At 38.8% G+C, this 20,298-nt stretch overlaps 1 protein-coding gene across 5 annotated transcripts in view; it reads left to right on the top strand.

The window, feature by feature from the left end:
• The window catches only part of LOC100711820 (protocadherin-15), a 211,969-nt gene that overhangs the window by 150,054 nt on the left and 41,617 nt on the right, over positions 1-20,298 (top strand). For all 5 annotated transcript variants that reach the window (XM_019362588.2, XM_019362590.2, XM_019362589.2 and 2 more), the window contains 6 exons: positions 7,049-7,158; positions 7,384-7,524; positions 10,914-11,041; positions 14,051-14,281; positions 15,283-15,371; positions 18,914-19,090. In XM_019362588.2, the coding sequence (XP_019218133.1) occupies positions 7,049-7,158; positions 7,384-7,524; positions 10,914-11,041; positions 14,051-14,281; positions 15,283-15,371; positions 18,914-19,090 (876 nt within the window). The remainder of the gene's footprint in view (positions 1-7,048; positions 7,159-7,383; positions 7,525-10,913; positions 11,042-14,050; positions 14,282-15,282; positions 15,372-18,913; positions 19,091-20,298) is intronic.

Genomic DNA, 20,298 nt, shown 5'->3' with positions numbered 1-20,298 from the left:
ATTCACTGGCTTAAAATACAATTTTACTGCAAGAATAGGATGCTTAGATTGTGAGTTTGCATGCTTATAGAAGTGAGGTTAGATGAAGTTTCTCCTCCCAGACAATCTGCACACAGGCATGGACATATATTTTAGTTATCCCCCTTCTTGGTTTTCTTTCACTCTCTCATTCTTTTTCATCCTTTGTTGCTTTTATTGCATGTTTATATGAATCAGTATAACCATCCGTCTGATGCCATTTCACATGTTTTATGTATTGGTACTTGAATGTTGCTTCGCTCAAGTTCAGACTGCTTGAGATGTATTAAGCCGTTCGACTTTGAGTTGACAATTGTGTCAAAACTGTAAAGTAAAAGGTGAGAAGAGGCCCGTAAAAAGGGGAAAATATGCCAAGACACTTGCTGACAGAATACAAAGAAGAGAAAATCAGTTTTAGAGTCGGAAAGACTGCTGCAAAAACCAGAGAGGGTGATTGACAGGAAGGAGGAGTGACGAAAAGGGAGAGGCTCCATGTGGACTAGTACAGCAGAATGGAGAGAGGTAGAAGAGAGAGATGTGGGATTAGAGACAGGAGAATGCCAGGGGGTACAGAAAATGAATTTTGATTATTCCGACAGTGCTGAGCAGAAATGAGAAACAGAGAAAAAATAGATTAGTTACATGCCCCGGCAACTGTAATAAAATCACCAATATTGGCTCACCATCACAATATTCTAACTGCAGCGTGCTGCTCTAATGTCACATTCTAAACAGACCAAAAGCAACAGTTTCAAAATCTAATTTTCACGTATCTGATTTTGTAACTCCCCACTTCTTCATCAGAAAGCCGCGCTTTCAACCATCATGTCACAACAAGCTCTTATTACAGCAAGGGTATGTTAACTAAAAACTTAAACCTTCCAGCTACGGCTAGAGAACTCTAGCCAACCTCTGAAGGTTATTACCTCACTCTGCAGTCTCCTAATGAAAATCCTGCAGCTAATTAGAAACCTACTGAAAAAGCAGGATGATAAACTGAGAGATTTGGAACCAGCAGGAGTGAACAGCAAGTTGTCATTTTTATCCACCGTTACAGCACTGCAGCAGTCGGGGCTGATGCTTACCAGAAAGCAAACTGGGCTCGTCTTATTGGAAATCTGACTGTCTGTGCTGGTTGTGAATGGACCCATGTAGATGGCAAGGGAGCAGTAGAGGGTGTGAAGAGAATCAACCTTTATTTGAAATGTACGAATGCATCAAAATAAATGGGAAGTTCATAGAAACTGCTAGCATAGGATCAATGAAAGGACCCTGTGATATTGTATCTACCTTACTTGATAAAGTAGCTGACAACCATGTCCATTAGCTGGCAGACTCTCAGCCACAACCATGACACTGTGTTTCTTCATCCACTTACTTTGTCTAGCCTTACAATGTGGCCATTTGGATGGTGGTTTAATGATTTAGCCTTTGGATGTGATTGCTTGACAAGTTGTATAGGCTGGTGCTTTAATAGCCAAAACATTCTGCAGAATCAATTCCCACCTGCTCACCACCAATTTTCACTTTCACAAACTTGTGTTGCTCCATTCGGATATTCAGTTTTAAGGGGGTTACAGTGTCTGGCTAGTTGCCTGAACAATCAGACGGATTTCCCTGCATGTTTGTGTATTGGGCTGCCTTTCAGTTTGAACACTTCATCTTTCTACCAACTGATATAGCAGATGCTCTCAAAGGATTTGTAATGAAACTGTAATGATCTTGTTTAAATATTATTGAAGCAGTATTTTTACATATTTTGACTAATTAACTGATAATGAATGAATCTGAAAACAGCCCATATTGATCTGTCAGCGTGTAACCAGGCTTGCCCTCCCACGCATTGTAAAGCATCAGATCAAACATGACTTTCATCTGAGATTTAAAAACAACAACAACAAAAAAGCTTTTGTGCAGTGATGTTGCCAAAGCAAAACGGAGCCAAAGAAATGCCCGGTACTGGACACAGCAGAAAAGGACCAGACCAGAATTGCTGTAGAGAAATAGAGAAATGAAAGGGAGCAGTGTGGGGAGGGATGGAAGAATAATGACAAGAAGGGCCAAATGATGCATCATAAAGAAACAGGAGCTGAAATAGACAAGATAATAACTGGGGAAAAAAACAATAAGTGGGACAAATGGATGACTGTGGCTTTGAGAGAAAGACCTACAAGGAGGGAGGGTATCATCGCCAGCATCTATCACTTTCCTCATTATCCTGTCTGTCCTTTCACACTGTTAAAACTCTGTTAAGACTATGTCCTGTTAACTGTATTTATACAGAATGTGTACTTTGGGTAGGTATGTGTGCTTTTTTTTAGAGCTAGTTGTAAGGTTTTATTTGAAATTCTAATGACATTGCACATGTAGTAAGCTTTTAGGGAATGAATGACAGTCAATACAGTATATCTGCAAATATAGTATAGGAGTGTGTGTGTGTGTGTGTGTGTGTGTTTCTGTTGTTATCAGTATCAGTCCAGCTTGCAGTAGTCAGAACAGCAATGATTAGAGAGTGTAGAAGGGGGTGTGACATAGGCTTGGTAATGAGCTTTGTGCATGTGCAGTTCTGTGTGTATGTGCAATTTAAAGGTGCGCATATTGACAAGCATGATGTTTCGGGCATGTGTATGGGTGCAAGTGCGTGTGCATGTGCGTGCATGTGTGTGGGCATTCACTCAGTTTTCTTCCTTTATCCCTGTCAAGTAGCCACTGTGGATGTGGAGGGTTGGAAGAAAGGATAACAAATAGCTGGTAGTTGCTGAGGTCTGCTGGGATGGTGGTTGGAAGCAGCAGCCTGAGGGAAAGATGGAGAGGCCGAAGGAGAGACGTGGAGGGGAAAAAATGCAGGATGAGGAATCTAGACGGCATGAATGGAGTGAGTCTAAGTGAGGAATTGAGATTTTAGTGGGAATGAACTATAAAAATGGGAAAGATAGAGACATGAGAAAGGGGGGAGGAGGAACAGTGCTGGAAGAGTAATAAAAATGTTTATTTTCATGTCATAACTAAATAATTAGCTTGTTATCACAAGAGAATGAACGTTATACCAAGATAACACAATAAATGAATGCAAAGCAATTACAAAATTAAATTTAAAATGATTAAAATCAGAGGCGTTCTTGGCTTTAATAGTACAACAAAAGGAAGGAATTCATTTATTCAAATTCATAAGTTGTTGCACTACAAAAAAACACTTCATGTTTATTCTTTATTGTTGGCTAGCTGTATTCCTGGTGTTCTTTTTTTCTTCTTCTTAGTAAGAGTGTGCTTGAAGAAACTCAGCCATGTTCTCAATTAAATGCATCGTTACCACAAAGATATTTGTATTTATGGATGAATATTACTGCATTTGTTTATTATTTTTAATACAATGCAAAGAATATTGTATTAAAAGAATATGTATTATGGCCACTTCTCTTTCCTGGCAACCCTTTACTTATGCTACATTGTGTAAAGGAGGAAGAAAATAACCCCAGTATCAGCTATGATGCTACAGATCCTATTTAACAGGGGATTTTTTGTCATGTTTACATTCACAAAGAATGAAATAAATCCTGATTTTCAGGGTTTGGTAAGCACCGCACAGGTGCAATGATTAGCACTGTTATTTTACAGCAAGAAAGTCTTGGGTTCGAATCCACCCTCCTGCTGGGACCTTTCCTTGTGAAGCTTGCACCTTGTTATCCCCACAGTCCAAAAGATTGCATGTGCTGGTTTGGTAAACTGGCTATTCTAAATTGGCCGTGAATGTGAAATGTTGTCTGTCTCTCTGTGATAAACCTGGGAATTGTCTGGGGTGTAGCCTGCTTTTTGCCCTATGACAGCTGGGATAGGCTCCAGCACCCCTGAGACCCTGAACTGGATAAGAGAAAGGAAGGAAGCATGGATATTCTATGCTTGTAGAAGTGGTGAAATCTGCTCTTTGGATATGATTGCAGAGGCAAGTGACAAAAATGCAACGTCCAGTTTTCCTGAGAGTGCCCAGGTCCTTTTGTTAGCTTTGTCTCTTTGTGCTATTTTCCTGTCAACACTTTAATTACTGTACACTGTGTAATAAGGAAGGAAAATAGCCTCAATATCAGCTATGCAACATTTCACCCATTTGCTAAATAGCAGCAGTCTGGAGCTGTACTGCAGACACAATAGATCTTTTTCACAGGAGATCTTTTGACATGTTTACATTCACATAGAATGAAATGAATGATGGCTTTCAGGGATTTGGTACAAATGCATGATGGGTTGCTGTCACACTGTCATACCTTGCAATGAAATAGTACAATGAATAGAAAAGAGATATCGCTAGTATCTTGTGTTTTTATTTTCCTTTTCCTGACAGTAACGGGTCCCTATTTGAGTCTGTATTCATTTGATTAGCTTCAGGTTTACTATACCATTACCTACAAGAGTGTTTGGATAGAACAGGTGGTTAGAGAAGCAATTGACTGGACTGGAAGTTAAAATTCATACAAACACATTCAGCACACACTCTCTCACACTCTCCAACAGTCCCATTTATCACATAGTGATGGCTTGATAGCTTAGCCAGTTGGTAGGCCATGTTATAATGTTTAGCCAGCTGTGACGGTTGGCTTAATGACTGGACTGGGTTTATTTAATGGAGCGAAGCCTGCTGGAAATTTGAGATTTGCCAGATTCTTAGAAAATCTGTCAGGGTTGTAAGTAGGGAAAACTGCACCACACGCAATAAGAGGCAGGTGGACAAAAACAAGACCACGCATGGGTTCCCTTTGAAAAGCTGTTGATGGTTTAATTTCAGCGCTTTGCTCAGGCCACTAATGGGACCTGTCAGACAAGTTGTTCCAAATAACAATAATAATAATAATAATAATAATACATTTTATTTGAAAGCGCCTTTCAAAACACTCAAGGTCACTGTACACAGTAGAGTAAAAAGCAACATAAAAGCAAGGAGTTTACACAATCATAAAAGCATAAGACATAAACAAATTTAAAATAGTCGAATGGAGAGGTTATGTGGGATAAGCTATTTTGAACAAGTGGGTTTTGAGTTGGGACTTCAAGAGAGAGAAGGTAGAGATATTTCTTAAATCAGGAGGTAGGGAATTCCAGAGTCGTGGAGCAGAGCAGCTGAAAGCCCTGCTCCCCATGGTGACAAGACGGGGGGAGGGGACAGAGAGTGAAAGGGAAGAAGAAGATCTGAGACACCGAGATGGGGCGGTGATGTTAACAAGATCAGAGAGATATGCAGGAGAGAGATGATGAATAGCTTTAAATGTGTACAAGAGTATTTTGAAATTGATACGATATTTGACCGGGAGCCAATGAAGCTGCTGCAGGACAGGAGTGATGTGGTGGACAGAAGGGGTCCTGGTGATGATACGGGCAGCAGAATTCTGGACGCGTTGAAGCTTGTGGATGGATTTTTGAGTAAGACCAAAAAGAAGTGAATTACAATAATCAATCCGGGAAGTAACAAGGCTGTGGACAAGAATGGCAGTGGCATGTGGGGTGAGAAAAGGACGGAGACGATTAATGTTGCGCAATTGAAAATATGCAGACCGAGTAACATTATTAATGTGTGAAATGTGCTGTATCAGAGCAAGTTTCATCCAAACATAATGTAAGCCTTCGTCAAACGACCAAAGCCCATTAACATATGTCACATATGGTTTATATCACTAATTAAGGTTGGATTGATCATCTAATAATTTGTTATTTAGTCCATAGGTTAATCAGCAGAAAATAACTACCGACTTCTTTATTTTAATAATCACATATTTTTTAATGTGTTAGTCACAAATATGATGGATGTGCAGGCTCCAGCTTCTGAAATGGGAGGATTTTCTCCGTTTTAATTGATAGGAATTAACAGTGTTCTTATTAGTTACGAGTTAATTGGTTAAACAGGAATGAAACCCTTTATTTAAGTTCACCAGACGTTTGAATTAGCCAATGGGTCAATGAGCTTATCCACAAATCATAAGAATTACCACTTCTCCTGTAGCGTTTTTAGTAAATATTACACACAGTGATCAAGGTCATATTACCTGTGAACTGTGTGGATCAGATGAGCTGCTATGCCATTGGTGCTCTGGGGTTTTTTTCTGTCGCATTTGGCTCTTTGACTGTATTTTCGGAACTGCACGTCCAACTGAATGTTAAGCCAGTGAGAGCAGCAGCAACAGCCCACATTAGAGAATGCAGTAGACATCACTGACAAAAAACATGGCATTGATTAGATCAGGCATGGCGTGATAAGGAGGGGAGGTGGGTTGCAAAGCAGCTTTGCAGATGCAAAGCTGCAGGAAGGCTAAAGCGACTTACATGGAGCAGCCTGTTGATTTGCTAATAAGGATTTATAAAAGGGTAACAGCTGATCCATCAGCTGTTCTGCTGGTTGCTGATTCAGCTGTATTTTGTAGGATGCCTGAATAAATGCCATTCAGTTAGTTTGCGTATTTTATTATTTGTTCACAATCAACACATAGATGCTTAAAGAACGTCCTTACTGACTTTATTTTTTATGTGCAACTCATGTTATCAGTGAGAGCAGAGGCTGTTTTGACTGTTGTGTTTTGTCACACTGTCATTGGCATCCTATAACTGACATTTGGCTGGAGAATAGCAATACACTGATCTATGGTGTTTGACATTACTGTACTGAGGAATATAAACAGGAGTGTTGTCAAAGATTAAGTGAATTTGTTTATTAAATGCATTAAAAAAGCTGTTGTTCAGCAGCCAAGTCTTGCTTTATCTCTAAGCGCAGTTTCGAAGAGCAACTTCTTACGCATTTGTTATACAATCCAGCTTTTTAAAAATGTAAACACTACTTATAGACTTTGTCTCTGGGGTTTGAATGATCATATAGCTGTAAGCATGAACGAAGGAAAAAAAGAATATCTTGGAAGTATTTTACAGATTCAACTCTCATGTCTACTGAACTTGCCAAAATGTGATTACCCTTTGAGAAAAGGTTGGCCCACAGTGTACACATACATATTTCATTTTCTCATCAGTTTGTATTGATTGACTGATCCATTGCCAGGTTTCTGCCAGTCAGCGAGGAGGCTGCTGTTGGAACCCCAGTGGGAGTCATCTTAGCAGCTGCTGTCAATCAAACTATCGTGTACTCCATCATGGAAGGCAACGAGGGTGGTGAGTAAACTTAGAGCTGGTTATACAGAGTTTTCCTGTGTTCGGTTGTGGAGCTCAAAATCTATTACTGTATGCTCAGGAGACATTATATGACTTCCACTTCAGTCTATAAAACGCTACTCACTAGCTATCAGCATCCCACTCACTAACTGATTCATACAGGACATTATAGAACTATATGCCACCCTTCTATCTTTCTTGATTGTTCTGTCTTGTTCTACCCAGGTGTGTTTGCTTTAAATGAAACAACAGGAGTAATTTACACTGCCAAGCCCCTGGACTATGAGACCAATGCCAGCTATGTTTTGAAGGTAGAGGCGGACTCCATGAGAGTGGTGTCTTCAAACCTGCGAGCTCCCTCAAAAAGTAAGTGCCTGATAGTATTTCTGAATTCTCTTCCAAGAGACAACTCATGACCTTGACTTTTGCTTAAGCTTTTTTTAATATACTGGTGCGCTTTATGGATAAAAGCACTGGGCCACCTAAAGGAGCTGGTCAGCTATGGAAGGCCATCCCATGAAGCTCCTGGTGCACAGTTTTCTGCTGATGTTAATGCTAGAGGGGGTTTGAACATCTGCTGAGTTGTTGTGGTTCCTAAATGCTTCCACCTTACAAAAACACCTCTCACAGATTACCATGGAATGTCTAGGAGGGAATACATTTCATAAACTGAATTGTTAGAACTGTGGATCCTGTTTCAGTAAGAACCTAAGAATGACTCGTTCTTTTACAAATGTTAGTAAAGGGAGACCGCACAAATAGGGGATTGATTTTATGCACCTGCAGAGGTATTCCCGAATACTTTGGTCCATATACTCAGTTACTGACATTTACTATGACACTACTATGAAATACGCTTTGAATTTAGTGGACTTGGCCCTCTGTAGTATTCTCAAATTGAAATCTGACATCACATAAACTTTGTCCTGGGCTCTGACAGGTAAACATCATTTTCTGCCCAATTTAACATTTGCATTATCATATCATCAGAGCTCCGGTGCATGTGTTAAAACAGCTTACATCTCTCTACTTTAACCACACGCTCTACAAAGCTATACTTTTTATTATACTCTACCTTGGCGGTTAGTGTTGCCTTTCAAGCAACTTTTTCTTCTCGCTTAGATTTCTATCAAAGCTGCAGGTTTTACCAGTTTGTTGCCCTCACTGTTGATGTTGTTAAAAAAATCCTAGACGTGTGTCTCATTGGCTCTCACTGGAGGTCTCGGCACATGTGCAATTATATAACTGCCCAGAATTTATTTCTCAAATGTCAAAAAGCGTTTGCTATGATCAAAGTGGGAAAATAAGCTGGCAAGCGGGCTGGAAGATTGAAGATCATATCTGTAAAGCTGTAACTTTTTCCAGTCTGTCCCGAGCATTGGTACTCCGTGATCTGTGCAGGTCAGTTCAGTGGTAAACCAGCTGTAATCTAAGTTTTCAAGTCTTTCTTTCTTTTTTCTTTCTTTGTTGCCAAAATTGCATGTGAGATCAAGTGTTGACTAAAACCGAAATTGTGGCTTTCCTTCCACTCTTTAATTGTTTCTGCGATTTCCATCTGCCTGCTGGTGTTTTTGCTTTGAAAACATATCTGCATTCTTCTTAATTGATGTTCAGCTACCAAGGTCTCTCTTCCTTAATTATAGTGTTTACCACATGCTGTTCTTGCTTCATTTAAACGATTTGAATTGAAGAATTCTGCTGGGATTAAAGCTACAAGTCATTGTAGTCATTAGCAGAACTCCTTCAGTTCTTCTCGGTGCGCATTTTAATCAGGAAACAAATCAATAGGAGATTTCAACAATATGTTAATCCTGCTTCTTTAATTCAAGTGAAGATATGGCTTGAAACTATATGTTTTGCTCCTGTGCTTTAAGGATGACTGTTAAAGATAAGCTGAATATTGTTTGCTTTATCCTGTCAGCATTGGAAGTTTATTAAGGGAATTTTTTTCTTCTTTCGTCTGTATTGAAGTAAACAAAAGTTCACAATCCTGGGTTTGTGCTGTCTTTCTGACATGATTCACCTTTTAACCGAGTCGGGTTGATTTATCGTGATGCAGTTTTCCGTGGGTGTGATTCAGAATTTCTTGTTCATGGCCAGACTGAATGTGAGTCATTCTGAGGTACAATTAACAAATACAAAAGACAGTAGCTTATACTGACTATTTAAAGGATATGTAAGACATTTAATGCAGCTTTTTCTATGCATGTGTTTTCAGTACTAAAACGTGAATTATTGATGCAAAATCTGGTTTTTAATCTTGGCAAGTCATTGCTTGTGGAGACAGTTGCCTTGGAAAGGCCAAGACGTCTCTGATGCTGTCAGTTATCATTAAGGGTTGAGATTTCTTGACGCATGTGTCTCAAAAATCAGATCAGATCCTTCAGGTCAATGTTATTGCTCCATTACTTACATACTCCACATTGAGCAGTGTCTTAAATATCTCACAGCATACTTTCAGATGATGAACTTGAAGTCCTTTAGTCATTGTTCATTTAACTAACCCATGTTTTGAAATCCTTTGAATGCCCTGAAAATGCAGTTTGTTTTCCAGCTTCTCAATTCAATACATAGAACATTCATTGACCAGTCTAGGTTATTTCATTTGACAGATAGTTCACATACCACTGCACGCCAATGACTTTAGGGACATTTGAATCAAAATGGAAGCATAGATGTTTGGGATGGTTTGCAATACCAAAGCTTTTTAATGAAATCTGATGAGAGCCCACCCTCAGAGTACTGATGAAAGAGATGAGGAGATTCTTTTAATCAGATTTTTCATTCGAGGCTTCTAATTGTAGCCGAATTAATCATAGCTGTTGATGAAGGGAAATGCTTGTGATTAGGTACTTTAACGCTGAGGTTTTTTTTATTTTTGGTGTTTTTTGGGGGGGTTGGTTGGTTGGGAGAGGGTTTTTTTCACCTTTGCTAATGGTGGCAATAATTTGTAACTCTAGCTATAAATTTTAAACTCTTATTCATTCTCAGACTGGTTTTGGATACACCAACTTGCCTATACATATACACTTCCTAGGAGTACGCAATGTACTTTTAACATAAATCTAAATCAAGTGGCATTCTTTTTGAAGCTATGGCCAGTGAGCGGATATGATAATATGAACGTAAACCACAGAAATCAAACTTTCAAATCAATTCGAAACACCTAATAACACTGAAACAATACATTTGTAAGCAATAAATTGGACACAAATGCCAAATGTAGCAAAAATGATACAAATTAAAACAGATATATGCAAATTGAAATAGTCTGAAGTTTCAATAAATACTTAATTATAAAAAATTACAATTTTCTAGCAGTTATTTTATGATTCAGGCTTTACAGGGCTAAAAAGGAAGTGATCAAATCTAAAAGAGATGTCTTGAACTCATAACATGGATCAGAGTAAATCTGATTAATGTTCCGCCACCTGAAACACATCTGTTATGCGACACAGGCATCGACTCTATATAAAATATGATGTACCCACTGGGACGTCTCCTTTTGGTTTGTGAAGCTCCATTTTGAACCTTCACCACTAGTATTTTAGGCCATTGCTATTATTTTAGCCATCGGCTAACTCTAGCTAGCTCGATTAACAATCTGCTGACTGGAACCTGAAGGGTGAAATTACTGGTGCTACAACACTGCAGCCAGTCAGTGCTGCTTGTGCTTGTCCTTGTATGTGTTTCACAAAAGCACTCCTTTATGGAAAAGTGTATCGCAATGTGTATTTTGTGTTTTTGTTTTCTAGCTAACACAGCTAAAGTGGTGATTGATGTCCAGGATGAAAATGACCATGCACCAGTATTCACTAGACCTCTCTACATTGGAGGAGTTGCAGAAGACGCCAAAACCTTCACCTCAGTCTTGCAAGTACAGGTACAACTACACAAAGATCTGCCTATTAACACATATAGCATAAAACATACAGTTCAAATTGCTAATTACAGTAGAGGCTCAAAACAGGACCCTGATTTATGTACTTTTTAGGCTTGTAGTATGGATTTTAATATATCGTAAGGTACTGCTTACACAGTGCATGTTTGGAAATAGATTTTTTTTCTTGTTTTAAAATTGAAGAAAGTATTACAAAAATCATGATTGACAGGTATGTTTTTCTTTCTCTGTTGATTGAGAAATCCCTTTCGTATACCTGACTGCTACAAAGATTCATGTAACTGTAAACAACTTGAGCGTATTATTAAAATGCCTTTCAGGACCCTAAATGGGTCACGGAGCCTATCTCTTTCAGCCTCTATCTTAGAAATTGCAATATGTTTTAATGAGCCTGGATGCCACAAGAGACCCAGGCAGGGTCCCTGGCAGAAAAGTATGCGCTTTAATATTTTATTACAGTTTTTAAGATCATTCTTAGATATTCCTCCTTCATTAGATCATCCCAGCGAGAGTGACAGGAACGATGAGAGCATTAGGAGAGCATGTTTCACAAGTTCAGACGATGTGCTTTTCTCACTCATGAACCGAGTACCTCAATTTGCTATTCCTCTGCTTCAAACACCTGAGGTTTGGGGCTTACATATGGGTTTTGTATGGGTTAGAACTATGTTTGGTTGAAGCTGGATTACAGGAACCAGCTTTTTAAACAATTTAAATAAACTGAGAGAGAAAAACTGGTTGCAGGCTCAATCGCCACAGAGTGAGGCAATATATCTAAAGGTTAAAGGAGGAGAAAGGATTGATGGTTAGATAAGGAGAGCTGACATCCTGCTGAGAGACAAACTGACTGGACTGAAAAAAAGCAGGGAAGACATACATGATCTATGGTGGATGAATAGATAACAGCAGGGGGTGACTAAAAAGATGGACAGGGATGCTAGCTGTACACACGATAGCATCAAAATGAAAAAGGGAGTGAGACAAAAGCTACAGAGTAACTTTGAGAAATGTGCTTTTCCAATCTCAAGTATGAATAATCCTATCTCATCTGTCTGAAGCACGCAAATCGTCTTCTTCTGGCAAAATTTTCTTTTGTCTGTGTGTTGCTACATGCAGGACGTTTCTGCCTTTAGGGTTTACAATTTGCACATGGAGGGGTTGATCTGTTATTTTGTCCCTCGGAGGATGCCATAATTCAAATATTGATTAGACTACATCAACAATCAAGCTCACTCATCTCCATTATTTTTTTCTAAATTCATTAATTTCACTTTTTGCCTTTTAAAAATCTTAAAAATGTATTTCCAGATGCATTTCTGCCTCCGTAGTGTGGTGGTTTACACATCTGTCACTGGTTCACTTCCAGCTGGGGACATAAATCCCCTTTGGGGTTGTGTAAAACTGCTAAATCACACATGCAGAACTATGTGATGTGGTAAACCCAGCTGAATGTAGCTATTTCTACTTTTCCAGCTGTGTAAATCGTTGACATTTAAGCTTCTTTCTCTCTTTTAACTAGTGTGTTGACCAGAAATTGCCTTAAAGCAAAGGCCTGCTTGGTGAGGTTGTGTTGTTATGGGTACTGATAAAATGATAATATACTAGACACAACGTCCAGCTTTAATAATTCATCAGAGTTTCCAGTGCTGGGACTTTTTTTTTTCCTCCATCATGCCAATTACAAGGTAAACAGCAGAGCTACAATCCAATCTTTTTTTTTCTTTCTTTTTTTTTAATGGGAACAGCGTCTGTTTGATCAGGAAATGCCTCGCTAGATGATGCAGCGTTGCTTCTGGGCTGAGTACTACCTTGCTTACCAAGTGCTGGCGTCATCTGTGCAAAATGCTTCTGAATAGTTCTTAGGTGTGCAGAGGACTCAGGGGGTTTTTGCTGTTATTTTTGGTTCCAAATTGTTGACTTCCTGTAAAAATGGGCATGAGCATATTGCAATGTTTGCAGCTGTTGCTCAACTTTATTGAAGTATTCATTTGTGCCCACATCTTTCATATATTTCATGTTTACAGGAAGTTGGGTAACTGTACAGGTGCAAAGGCAAATAAACTGCGACTTCAGAACGACACAAGCCTGCTTGGATTTGGACATATCTCTTCATAGGTGCAGCAGAGAGACCTGCACCCTGTGCACTTTAAAGCAGTGCTTATCACTACTGCACATTTTAATGTATTGCTGAAAAGTTATCCTCACTCAGCCATGCACCTCTGCGAGGAAGAACCCAGAAAAAGGAAAAGATGTATACATTTGTTCTTCCTTCAGTACGCCCCCCTTCCCCATCTCATCTTTCTCCTTACTACCTTTGTTTCTTTTTTGTTGCTTCTTTAGTCCCTAGCTATGAAAAAAAAACATTTTACTTTGTTTTTATCTACCCTATCTCTGTCTATATCTACATTTCTAGCCCTTCTTGTAATAACCCTGCATAAAATCAACGTCTGTCTGAGAGTGTGTCTGGATTTTAATGTGAGATTTGCATGTATATTGAACAAGGGAAAGACATGATAGTTAGCCAGAATCATAGATTAAATGATCTGCTCAGATTTCAAAGGATTGTTTTTACCCTTCCTCTGATTCAGAATTATATCACATTAAAAAAATAAAAGAACTGAAAGCCTTTGAACAGGTTTTAAAATCCAGAAAAGCTAAAATAATATGTGACCTCATGATGAGTAAAAGCTGAGACACACTATCACTCCTGCGCTACTCAGTGTACATGACAGTGTCTTGTATAGTGTCAAACTCTTGGACTGAAATGATGATGGTAAGGAGGCAAAGAGCAGACCAACAGCGTTATAATAAGTACAGCGTATGGAATTTGTTTTACAAAAAACCCTAAAAAGACAACAGTGGCTTGATCATAGTGTTTGCGTGCATGATGATGATGACATTTCATAATGACAGTGATTATGGTAATGCTTGGCGGTGTAATTATGATCACAGTAATACCATCTAATGGTCCTTATTTTTCTTATTTTCCAGGCCCTGGACAAAGACACTGGTAACTACAGTTCTATAATATACCGTCTGATCGCCCCCCCTCCAGCTAGTAAAGACACTAAAGACACCAAAGATGGCTTTATCATTGAACCGCACAGCGGCGTTGTGAAGACGGCTATCATGTACCGCAATATGAGGAGGTCGTATTTTAAGTTTGAGGTGGTTGCTACAGACAACTATGGTCAAGGACACAGCAGCAAAGCGGACATAGTGGTATGTGTAATTTATGTTATTTTACAATGATTACATTTTAATGGCAGGTTTACGATTACTTTTTTAGATGAGTTTTTTTTTTTTTTTTTTTAAAGCGTCCAACCTAAAATGAACTGGGTGACATGATTAGTGCAATGAGATTTTTATTGCTCTTAGGATAGTGTGAAGGAAGCTACACTGAAAGGATAGTTTTGCAAGCTGCTAATGACTTCTTACTGGAACAAGTAAACACAGCAAAACGATGCCTGCAGGGAGAAATCGTCTTTGGTTAACTAAAGCTAATGAGAGAGAGTAGTTTGAACTCATTTTTCTAAAAAATATGATAAGAGTGAGAGTGCACATTTGATAAGAAACTCTTATGAAATGTAGTACCAAAAAAATCACATATTAGTAAAAAATGTTGCTCATCTGAGTTCCTACTTGTTCACACAAAGGTCCCACATAAGGCAAGAAAAATCAAACATCCCACTTTAAGCTCTGCATCTTGTGTCTACTAGTCTGACACCTGCCTTTAACCTAAAAAATTATAGTCCAAGGTTGCTCAGTTAATCACGTAACTTCTAAAGAAGGCTTGATTTGTGAATAATTAATACATGTGACTAATTTATATCCAGTATAGTCAAGTTAATTGCTTGCAGGTTCTGTAGTACCCTAGACAAAATAATGGCGAAGTACACTATGCAAATATGAACGTAGTCCAACCACCAACAAGCTATAAAAAAAGTAATCAAACTGCTAAATTACATGTGCTCCACTGCTTCCTTACACTGCCACATAAATCCTTTAGCAGGTAAGTGTAAAAACAAATTCAATTTGTGGCAAACCTGAAGCACATTTTGTGTGCTGTAGAAGGGAAATGTTATTCATTTGACTGCATTTATTATACACGTAGAGGTTCTGTCTGTTAAGATGCACCAAAATCAGAGCCCAGGATGTTATTTTTGGTTTATTTTAAGTGCTTCAGCAAGTTTTTATCTCATTTTTCCTTTGCTGTTGTGTAGGTGTCAGTCGTGAACCAGCTGGACATGCAGGTCGTTGTATCAAATGTCCCTCCTACATATGTGGAGAAAAACAAAGAGAAGCTACTGAGGTAACGTTTGATGCTTTTGACAATAGAGAAAAAAGCTTGGGTTTAACCATTTGTATATCCAACATGATGACTGTAGTTTATCTAGAAGATAGAAAAAATTCTGTAGGCAGTGTTGTGGTGTTTGCAGAGGCAAACATCTAATCCTTTCTGAAGCAGTGGATTTTAATAAACGGTCCTGCACTTAAATATATGAAGGTCATGTGTTTTCTTTCCTGCTGAGATGTGTGGCATCAACACGCCAAGATTGAAAGAGCTCTATTTGAAATAAATAATTTCACTCTAAGAGAAATCATCCCTTATTTTAACCCGACTGCCAGCAGGAGCCTCCTGGTAACTATGCCAGCTGTCAAAGGGCATGGCTGTACACCAGAAAGAGATCAATTTGACCTGTGTGTCAGGTGTGCCAGAAAAAGTCTTTGCTGTCCAAAAACCTTATTAAAGCAAAAGTACAGTTTCGCAAAGAACTTTTAGTCTTTTGGAACAATCTTCTCTGGATGGGAAAAAACATTAAACATAGTGTTTGGCCAAAGAAGCAGTAAATTGTTCTAGTACATACCAAAGAAAGCTTTTTACAAAAAGAACTTCATATGTAAAGTTTAGTAGTGGAAGCATTATAGCTTGTGCCCAAGTATAATAATGGGATGGCTTTGTCAAAGTCTACGTATGAATCCCAGAGGGACTGGGAGTGATGGGAGTGGACTTCAGACAGGCAGTATATGCAGGAAAATCGAGTGTGCAAAAGGTTTTTTTTTTATTTGCTAAAGAGAGAAATACTAGTTTGGTATGTTAGCATACCTTTAGCCCTTTAGCAATATAGCTTGGTAATGGTATCTTGAGCGTCAAAACAGTAAGGGCTAATAGTTCTGTGAAGGTTCTCGGTCATCCAGGTCATCGTAGTCTAAGGACCTGGGAAAGAAAAGCATCTGGACTTCAGTTTCCTTGAAGACGCTTCACCTCTCATCCGAGAAGCTTCTTCAGTTCTAAGAGAAGAAGCACCTTGGCTCGTGCGATTAGGTAGAGGATCAATAGGGGGTCCATGACCCTCTTGGGGACACTCCCATAGGGCTTAAAATCTGGGACTCTCCACCAGTTGCTCTTAGAACTGAAGAAGCTTCTCGGATGAGAGGTGAAATGTCTTAAGGAAACTTAAAGAAGTCCAGATGCTTTTCTTTCCAAGCTCCTTAGACAATAAAGGCTAATACATAAGGGATATACCTTACAATACTTAAAGCAGTACTTGAAATACCTGCAGTGTCATCAAGTAGCAGAGTAACAAAAGTGAAAGACATACCAAGCTCTGTGCAAGCAACAAGAAGAGAACTCCTGTAAAAGTTTTCAGACTAAGTGTACTTTTCTTTAAGTCATTCAGCATTGAAATTAAGTTTAAGTCACAAATTGATTTATTTCGAGTTTGCACAGTTTGAAGTCCTTCTATTGATTTAGTGATGGTGTCTCCCCACAGGAGGGACTTAAACTCTAATTGTCACATGGGGTTTTCAACAACAGTAGTTAAAGAGCAAAAACACTCTTGTCTTTAAAATCTAGATGTGCTCTTATAATGATTTCCGAAAATGTCCTTGTAAGAATAAAATCTCAAGTGTTTCATTAAACTAGAATACAATCTCTATAACAGGCACATGCAAACCAACACAGTTACAGAGTGCACAATGGCAATTGTTCATTTTTAATTGATGTTAAGAGCTACTAGTTTCAATACAGTGCTGTGCAAAAGTCTTGAGCTCCCTTTCATTTCTTTGCAGTACTAACAAGCTTGAAAGTGAATATTACAACTTTTATTCTTCAACACAGCCTCAACTCTCTCTGAATTTTTTTTTAGTTTTTGTAAAATCTTAGCATAGTCTTCAGGAATAGTTCTCCAGGCTTCTTGAACAACATTCAGAGCTCTTCTTTGGATGTAGGCTGGTTTTTGTTGTGTTCTCTGCCAATATGATCCTACACTGCATGAGGTTCAGGCTCTGGGGAGGCCAATCCATGACTGATAATGTTCCACTGTGTGTTTTTCTATCCAGGTATGCTTTTGCTACACTGGCAGTCTGCTTGGCATCAGTGGCATGCTGAAAAACAAAGCCAATCCCACTCAGATACTTTTCAGATAGCACTGCATGGTGGATCATAATTTCACAGTACATTTCTACATTCATAATCTCATCAGTTCTAACAAAATCCCGACACCAGTGACTGAAACGCAGCAACAAACCATGGCAGAGCCTCCACCGTGTTTTACAAACTGTAGACAAATTGAGACACTCAGCTCTCTCCTGACCTCCATAAATACTGATTGCAATTTCCTGTTTCCACTGCTTTCAGTCCACTTCTTTTGTAAGTTGTGTAATTTCTCAGTGGAGACACGGGACAGCACATCTGTCCTGTGCCATGTTTGCTGAATCTTTCCTGTTTTATTGACTGCCAGATACAGTTCATCTGCTGTAGATAATTTTTTAGGCATGCCAGTTTTTGTTTTGTCCTCCACTTGTCCGGGTTTCTTTCCTTTTTTTCTATCCTTGAATGATTCATAGGTCAGTTATTGCCTAACAAACAAACGTAAAAGAACAATTTCTCTGAAAGTGGTCAGCCAGAAGAAGTGGGATGAAAATAACAGCCAGTATCCAAAGAAAAACTCTGAAAGCCTGGAGAACTATTGCTCAAGACCATTTTAAAAATTGAAAGAAAATCTGGTTACTTGGAAGCAAAATAGAAAGAAATGAGCAGTAACTAAAAACTTTTTCACAGTACTGAACAGCTTTTGTATTGTTTTCTCTTTTGTTGAGAGTAATTTCAAAGGATATTTGAAAGCCTCTAACGGCAAACATTAGCTATTTTGTTACCTATGCTATCAGTCATCCCCTTTTTCTGCCCCCTACTCTCTCTGCATTCTGTAAAATATCACTTGCTATATTCAAAGTACCTGACCTTATCCCCACATCAGTGGCAGCTGGAAAGTAAAACACTAAATGCCTTTTCTTTTGTGTGACAACAGTCAAGCAAAATACAAAATGTGTAATTCACTGCATGATATGATATTTTATATACACATTCAACAGTGGGCCTTTCTGTGACACGTAGCAAATACTCTGCACAGCTGGTGCTGGACTGATGCTTTGTTTTGCCTCGCAAATACAGTATAATTTGTTAATGATGTTTTAAAGCACTTGTCATCTTTTCTGTCTGATTCACACCCACATGCACATGCAGACACACATGAGTTAGAGTGTTCCTGCTGTGAGCAGGTGTTTCTGGGGGGACAGAAATCAATACTGCGCAGCAGGAGTCTGCCTGGCTGACAGGATTTTTTAAAAATGTGCATGTGGTGGTGTGTGTGTATGTGTGTGTTTGTGTGTGTGTGTGTGATGTGTTTAGAGTCTGACGGCTTTGTTTGTCCATATATATGAGAGCTTGTTTGGATCTAAGAAACAGTATTTTTCTGTACATTAATGTGTGTATGTGGATGTCATGCTGGGAATACTGAAGGGGTTATAATGCTTTGATGCTGTATATCTAAATCCAGTCTTTTCAATCCTCAGCATTTTGGAACGCTATGTCCAGGACCAGATACCGGGAGCAAAGGTTGTCGTGGAAACCATCGGGCCTCACCGCCATGGGGATGGGATGGAGCAGGAAGACTACACCAAGTCAGACCTTATGATTTATGCCATCGACCCACTGACGAATAGAGCTGTATCAAGGGAGGAGCTCTACAAGTAAGAACTTTACCAACAAGCTAGCTTTGTATATAGAAAAGAACAGAAATTAATCTACGTGGCTTTGCAATTAAAACTGGGTTAGGCTATATCCCATAGTTTTGTTGTACATGTACACCAACAATAAAGGGCTATTCAATGCAGTCATGGTAAAAAGAATGTCCACCTTTTATTTAAGTTCTAAGGTTTACATATCAGGACATAAATTATTTTCTTGTCCTTAGCAGCTCTTAAAATTCACAGGTGAACCACAACACATACACCATGCTATCATTTATTTAACAAAAACTGAGCCAACATCCAAAGACAGTGTGTGAAAAACTAAGAACAACCCAATGGTTGAGTAGCTTCTAGAACCATCTTTAACAGCAATAACTTGAAGTGATTGTTTTCTGTGTGATTTTTCTCAGTCTCTCACATTGTTGTAGGGGGTTTTGCCCACTCTTCTTTATAGAAATGCTTCAGTTCATTGAGATTTTGCAGGCAGTCGTTTATCCTCCTACATTTCAGTTGTGAATGTTTTTCACTTATGAATAACCTGTAGAATGATGGACAATTTGATGGCCGTTCAAATTGTTTGGAAATCTCTTTATAACCCTTTTCAGATTGATGGGCAACAACAATTGCTTTTTTAATGTGAGTGCGTTAACACTCAGCTGAATGCTTCAGAGCAGCAAACTGCCAAAACTTCTCCTTTTATAGAGGTGCTCACACTTGCTGATGATCTGTTAATCAAGTTGCATTTTATTAGCAGCACCTGGCTGCTACCCCTTTAATTCCTGTGCAAGCGTTAAGGGTGTGTTTTGACTTAGTCTTTGGTAAATAAATAATGAATCGGTGTAATATTTCATGTGTTGTTGTTCTCCTGTTTTTATTTACCTGATTTTAAGACCTGTAAGGACCCGACCATTTCTATTATATTCTAATTCATAAAATATTTGAGTTTAAAAGGGTATTGTTTCTTTTTATGTGACTGTATGTTTAAAGAATATATACTGATCATTTAGTTGATGGTAATTCAAGTCTGAGGGGGAACTCAGGTCCGTCACCTTTTCTTGGCTCTATTTTAGGCTTCAGATAATCTAGCCCATGACATGGGTCTTAAGCCTTTTTAGACAGGATCAGGTGAGTAGCTTAAAGAGCAAGTAAGAGTGGTCTCAGTGTCCTGTTGGGTTAAGAAGAGGGCTTTTTACCCAGGAGTGCCAGGT

This window comes from Oreochromis niloticus, linkage group LG8 (genome assembly GCF_001858045.2).
Source record: "Oreochromis niloticus isolate F11D_XX linkage group LG8, O_niloticus_UMD_NMBU, whole genome shotgun sequence".
Lineage (NCBI taxonomy): Eukaryota > Metazoa > Chordata > Actinopteri > Cichliformes > Cichlidae > Oreochromis > Oreochromis niloticus.
This window is presented reverse-complemented; position numbering and strand designations above follow the sequence as displayed.